Raw genomic sequence first — 6,483 nt, forward strand, 5'->3', positions numbered from 1 at the left:
CTTTACATGAGCATGTACGTTTCGGCGCCATTGATGCTTAGACCAACCATTTTGTACGTTGTTTTGATGGTCGTCTTTTCGCAAGCCATCGCCGCTTATATCTGAATCACTGTCATTGAAGTCGCTATCTCCAATTCCGCTGTCCTTATGAGGTTCTCCTGCTGATATAGTTGCGTACGAGGTGCCTTTCCAAATTTTAATCTGTCTCATTGCATCTTTACCATAACTAGGTACAGTGGAAAACCCCTGTTAAAATAAAGAACAATATTTGAGAAAAAACATTTAACGGTATCAAATAGCCTACAGAATTCACATTTTAAGACATTGGGCTTACCTCTGACTTGACACTGCGGCTTTTGTCCCCTGGTTCACACGGACTATCTTCAGAGACACACGTACCATCTTCAGACCTGCAGGATATGTCACTGCCTCTCTGGATCAAGCCAGAAAAATGTGTCTTGTTTGAGTAAGGGCAAATATCAAAAACGATGTCACTGTGGATTGAAATCAGTGGGTCGCTATGGTTTCCCTTCGCCTGAACTCCACCCTCCTTTCCAGAATGGCTGTGGCCTCGATTATCCACCTTTCGTTTATTACAAGTAGTCGCTATTATAATAATGGCTAAAAGTAGTAGTGTGCAGCTCCCCGCCAGTACGACAATTATAATGATCGAATCCCCTTCCTGCGTCTCTTCATCTATTTTGTTCCTGAATACATTGCGGTCTCTGGGGAGAGATCCTGCTATTATGAAATTGATAGTGACTGCTGTGGTTAGGGAAGGTGTCCCGTTGTCACTGACAGTTACTGTTATTCTCAAGTTCTCGTAAACTTCGTAGCTGAGTTCATGATTCAGATAAATTTCTCCAGTGGCTCTGTTAATTGAGAACACAGAAGCGACTCCTTCGGAGATTCTGAACGACAATTCTGCATTGACACCTTCGTCAGCATCCCTAGCATGTACCTGCGTTATAACGTAACCTGAAGGCGCGTCTTTGGGCAGTAGAACCTCGGCAGAATTATTAATTAGCGCAGGCTGTGTGATAGAGGGAGCATTGTCGTTCTGATCAACTATTTTTAGATTAATAATTGCACTGCCTTGGAGTTGGGGCAAGCCTATGTCACTTGCTTGAATACGTAGCTGTAACTGTTTGAGAACCTCAAAATTGAAACTTCTGAGCGCATAGAGCGAGCCTGTAGCTGGATCTAGAGAGACAAAAGTTGACACTGGAGAGCCTATGATGTAGGTGTCCAAGAGCTTATAGCTAATTTTGCTGTTTTGCCCTTTATCAAGGTCTCTGGCCACCACAGTTGTGATATATGCGCCTGGTGCATTGTTCTCCATCAAGGAGACTTCAAAGACTGGTTTACTGAACACAGGGGCGTTGTCATTCTCATCACTCAACCTTATAGTATACTGCTTAATTGTTCTGAACGGAGGTGATCCCAGGTCTTCGGCTACAACCGTTAAGTTATACTCTGCGATTTTTTCTCTATCAAGTGGAGATGTCGTTACAATCATAAAGCTGTCCTCGTAGGCTTGCTGGAGTTTGAAGTGATTGTGCCCATAGAGGGTACAATGAATATCTCCGTTTGCGCCCGAGTCCTTGTCCGCGACGGTGACAAGAGCCACAAAGCTTTCTTTAGCAGCAGCCTCTGTGATGTACGCTATTCCCGCGGTGACTGAAGTCATGGGGGTAATGGTGATTTCTGGTGCGTTGTCATTCACATCCTGCACACGAACAACAACTTTACAGATGGATGGGCTCGGATTAGGACCCAAGTCGGATGCCAGTATGTCGAACTCGTAGGTTTTTTTGCTCTCAAAATCAATCGGGCTCTCGAGCATCAACTGCCCGGATTTTCTGTCAACACTGAAACGATGCCGGATCTCTGAGGGCACCTGATTCCCGAACCCATACACAACTTCCCCATTCAAGCCCTCGTCTGAATCAACCGCGTTAAAGTCTACAAGCAATAATCCCACAGGCGCGTCCTCCAGTATATCTACTGAAAAACTGTTCCGCTCGAACACAGGGCTATTGTCGTTAAAATCTTTTACTTTGACATAAATTTTTGTGCTGCTGGACCTTGATGGATTTCCTCCGTCTGTTGCGACGAGCTCCAAAACATAGGAGGCATGTGTCTCCCTGTCTAATTCCGTCATTAGCATCAACTCTGCATATTTAATTCCATCAGCTCTGCTCAACACATCAATGGTAAAGTGACTGTTGACTGATATTTGGTAGCTCTGAATGGAGTTCGAACCCACGTCCTCGTCCATAGCAACATCTATAGGAATTCTAGTGCCGAGTACTGAGTTTTCTGAAATTTCCAAAGTGGATTCCTTTCTGGGGAATTCGGGAGCGTGGTCGTTGATGTCCTTTACTTCCACTTCAATATGTATTAATTTAAATTGCTCATTCGAGATACTCACAACGTCGAATGAAATGAGACACTGCATTGTATGCTTACATATTTTTTCTCTGTCTATTCGTTCTCCAATTGTTAGCTGTCCGTCTTTTTCTCGGAGTCTAATAAAAGATGCATTGAACTGCTTCATCATTCTGAAATTGGTCTTAGAGCCATCTGAGATATTTAAGGACATGTCCTTTGCCAGGTTTCCAATGACAGTGGATAGAGCGTCCTCTTCATATATCTGATATTTCATGGTCATTCCCGCTGCTAAAGTGGTCAGAAAATACAGTGACACAAAGGCGACAACCACTGTCCACCAGTGCCACAAAACTCGACTGCTAGAAATCCCTCTCATAATGTCAAGATTTACAGCTGTAGGCTATGTAACTTCAATTGAGGAAAATATTTTACAGCGAATAGCTGTCCAGTAAAATGTATTTTGTTTCTCTGACATGTATGCCAAGCTCCACGCTCAGTTCGATAAAACTGCAATGCCTGGGTGGTTTATAGACATCTTCATGCAAATGAGATCAAGTGTGACCAATCCCTGCTTTGAAAAAAGGAGGTCTTTTAAAAGACGTCTAAGCACATTAGGAAATGCCATAAAGAAGACACTTTGATGCCAGTGTGCAGTAGCCTACTTTAATTTTATAAAGAGAGAAAAGGAAGAGGGCGAGAGATTTTAATTTTAAGACATGATTCCTGAGCTAAATTATTATTTATTGCAAAGTAGTTGTATGTCACTGAATTAAAAATAATCTCAACGTTGTGGTGATCATCACACATACACACATCAAAGTCAAATGTTAAATTCATAAAACGTGTCACGTGCGAAATCTGGTTTAACGTGAATGTCAGTGCTGTTGTGGCTTTTTTTCTCCGCAATCTCGCCTGCTGTGGCAGGTGTAGAAAGTCCTTTTCAAATAGGATTTATTTGAAGCGTCAGGATGTTTAAAGGGATTTCTATAGCCGGATTATATCAAAGGCGTATGAACCCCTCATTAGCACAAGTATACAATGGCTTAGTGGGGTATCCCAATGGCGATGTCAGCGTCTGTATTATTTCGCAACGACAGCCGGAGGGAGATGAAGTTCCTGGAGTTCTCAGGTCTGCGCTTAAGCTAAACATAATAAGGCAGCGCCATGTGCACTCTTTTGACTAAATTAAGCTGGCCAATGAATTGCCCCCGACTGAAAGCCCCTATTAAAACGCATTTAGAGAGCAACTGAGATCTTCACGGCTATTTAAGAGATTTTCTCACTCGTTGGTTTCCCCTTCATTGGTCAACACTTGCCATTTAACTGAGCCACAAAGAATCAGTTGGTATCCATCTGTCACCATGAGCGCTCGAGATGCAAGATGCGAAATGACTGTGGCGATATTTTCCCTCTTGTCTGTTTTAAAGATAATATTGAATCTAAAATTGATCATGTTTGGACTGATAATATTTACGGGGTGCGAATTAGGTCTGCCTCCAGAACATAACTGAAATAAAAGTGCTTGGGGAAGACCGAGTGCCTTTGGAACACTTTTAGCGTTTTACATTACCGCACAAAACCTTTTAAAACATGTTTTATTTTTCATGTGATATTTCTTGTAATCGTCTACAAAAACACATTTATTTTCAGTAATACCTATAGTTTATATTTTCATAGAGTATATTTGTTACAGTTGTAGTTAGTTGAAACAGTAGGCTACCATTGTTGAAACCAACTAAACTAAAAATGTAAAAAGCCTTAACATATTAGCATTAATAGCTCTCCGTTTTGTTCGTTTTTCACTATATACACCGATAATTTGCTATGCAGTGGCAGAAAGTAGCGTTAGTTCATGAATATACACGGATAATTTGCTATGCAGTAGCAGAAAGTATAAGCGTTAAATAACCCACAGTTCATCGGTACAATCACTTAACAAATAAATTGAAATTAATTAACTGTTAATCTATAAAACTTTCAATAACAATTGTGTAGATTTCAGTAAAACAACATAACATTCACTCAGTACATAACATACTCATTCACACACACTGTAATCAGCGTCATTTAGTTAATTGTAGTGGCAGATGTTGTTGTGGCCTTCATGCATTTCACATGTGGGACCTGACAGTATCTGGCACAATATTCTGCTGCAGGACAGCTGATACGATATGTGTTTTATTCGTACCCCGCTCACAACCATGCGCATTTCCCTTGCACGATTAGGGATGTTATGTCAACTAAAGCATTGATTGAAGATCACAAATATTAACGTCCAGTTGTACAGTTATAAAAAGACAATAAGCTATTCACTGTTCACTGGAGTTGGTGTTTGTGTGTGTGTGTGTATATATATATATATATTTTCTCTCTCTCTCGATAGCTGTACGTCCTTGGAATTCCCCCCAATAACTAACTAACATGAACTGACAATGGACTAATGTGTATTTATAAATTATATTAAAATTAACCCCCCTGAGTCAAATAGATATTCCATAATAACATTATTATTATTATTATTATTATTATTATTATTAAAGAAGAAAAAGAAGAATAAACAAACAAATCTATCACTCAGTGATAGTTTTCAGGAATAAAACTATGCACTTTATACGCTGAATTGTTATTAAAAACTGTTGGGGCTGCTTGTGAAACCTTCTGACACTCAGTTACCCCTGAACCACTTAAGTATTAATAAATATTCTCTCTCGTGATTCACACGTCATTCTTGGTGTCTGCTCGCGAGTTTCACAATAGCGGGATTCGACCTGAAAGAATCACGTATTCACAGTCTATTTGCATTTTTAAAGACTCGAGAAAGGCATAGTGACCGTGCCATTGTGAGGGCATTTGTTCTCATGCGCTCATGAGTGTTGTTGTCTGAAGCTTTTTTTTTGAGAGAGAGAGAGAGAAAGAGAGGGAGAGAGAGAGAGTGAGAGGGGGGCGCATAAGTCTTTTGGTATGATAATTAGGAGATCTGGACTTTTTGTCAAGTATAAAAGCATTAGAAAAGAATTATGACGGTGCATGGGGGTGATGACTAATTGCTTGAATTTATACACGCACAGACACACACTGGTTTCCATGTTTTATGGGGACATTCCATATAGGCTTAATGGTTTTTATACTGTACAAACTGTATTTTCTATCCCCTTTACATAACCCTAGCAATCACACAAAACTTTCTGCATTTTTAAAAAGTTAATACTTACTGCATTACTTACCGCCTGTGTGCCTCCTAGTGTCTCCTCGTCTCCAAGTGTCTCCTGTTCCTCCTAGTTCGCGGATCGCTGAGGTGTGTGCTCCTCCTGTCTGCATTTCCGCTCCTGTAAAGCCCAAAGCCTCGGATTACCCCACTCATCATATCCTTTGAACTATTCACTCACCCTCACATCCTCTGGACTCTACACCCGTACTCTCTGTGACCAAATAAACCTGTTTTATAAACACTAACCTGTTGCGTCAGACCTCTTCCGTTACACTTATACTGTACAAACTGTATTTTCTATCCCCTTATAAAACCTACCCCTCACGCAAAACTTTCAGCTATCTTAGATTTTCAAAAAATATATAATTCTCTATGATTTATAAGCTTGTTTCCTCACAGGGACCAAAAAGTGCAAACGTGCTATTCATGGTTTATGTATTTATACTTGAAAACAAGCAACACATTTGTAACCACAGTTTCATGCAGTGCTCTAAATAAACTTTTGTTTTTTTTAGTTTGGTTACTTATTAGCTATGATACTGATTCTGGTATTGTACATAAGCCAAAACCAGTAGCGGTTTTTGGCACGGGCGAACCGGGCAGGCGCCCGGGGCGGCATTTTTTTCATGATACATGGGGGGCGGCACGAGCAGCTAAAAAAAATAAAAAATCCTCTGCGCCGCCGCCGCGAAGCGGTTTTCTATTATCTATCATTTCACTGTGTGGGGAATTGGCAAATTGGCGCCCCTGCTTGCTGAGAAGGGGCAGTGCACAGAAGGTGTGTGAGAAGGGGAAAGGGGAGCGGGGCGCGGCGCAGGGGACAGTTCACCTCTGGGTCTCTCCCAAATGGAACGGACAGGGGGGGGGGGGCCCCTTGAAGA

General features: G+C 41.2%; 1 protein-coding gene across 1 annotated transcript; it reads right to left on the reverse strand.

Moving 5' to 3' along the window:
* Positions 1-422: 422 nt before the first annotated feature.
* Positions 423-2,674, reverse strand: LOC107551088 (protocadherin-8). The gene is made up of 2 exons (XM_016232582.1): positions 496-2,674; positions 423-433 (listed from the first exon to the last, which is right to left on the reverse strand). The coding sequence occupies exons 1-2, from the start codon at positions 2,672-2,674 to the stop codon at positions 423-425; spliced, it is 2,190 nt and encodes a 729-aa protein (XP_016088068.1).
* Between the last annotated feature and the right edge of the window lie 3,809 nt (positions 2,675-6,483).

Source organism: Sinocyclocheilus grahami, unplaced genomic scaffold, assembly GCF_001515645.1.
Source record: "Sinocyclocheilus grahami isolate Dianchi unplaced genomic scaffold, SAMN03320097.WGS_v1.1 scaffold414.1, whole genome shotgun sequence".
In the NCBI taxonomy this organism is placed as follows: Eukaryota; Metazoa; Chordata; class Actinopteri; order Cypriniformes; family Cyprinidae; genus Sinocyclocheilus; species Sinocyclocheilus grahami.

What these genes read in the sequence shown, in the direction of transcription:
- LOC107551088 (XM_016232582.1), bottom strand. Translation starts at nt 2,674, where the DNA reads ATGACCATGAAATATCAGATATATGAAGAGGACGCTCTATCCACTGTC.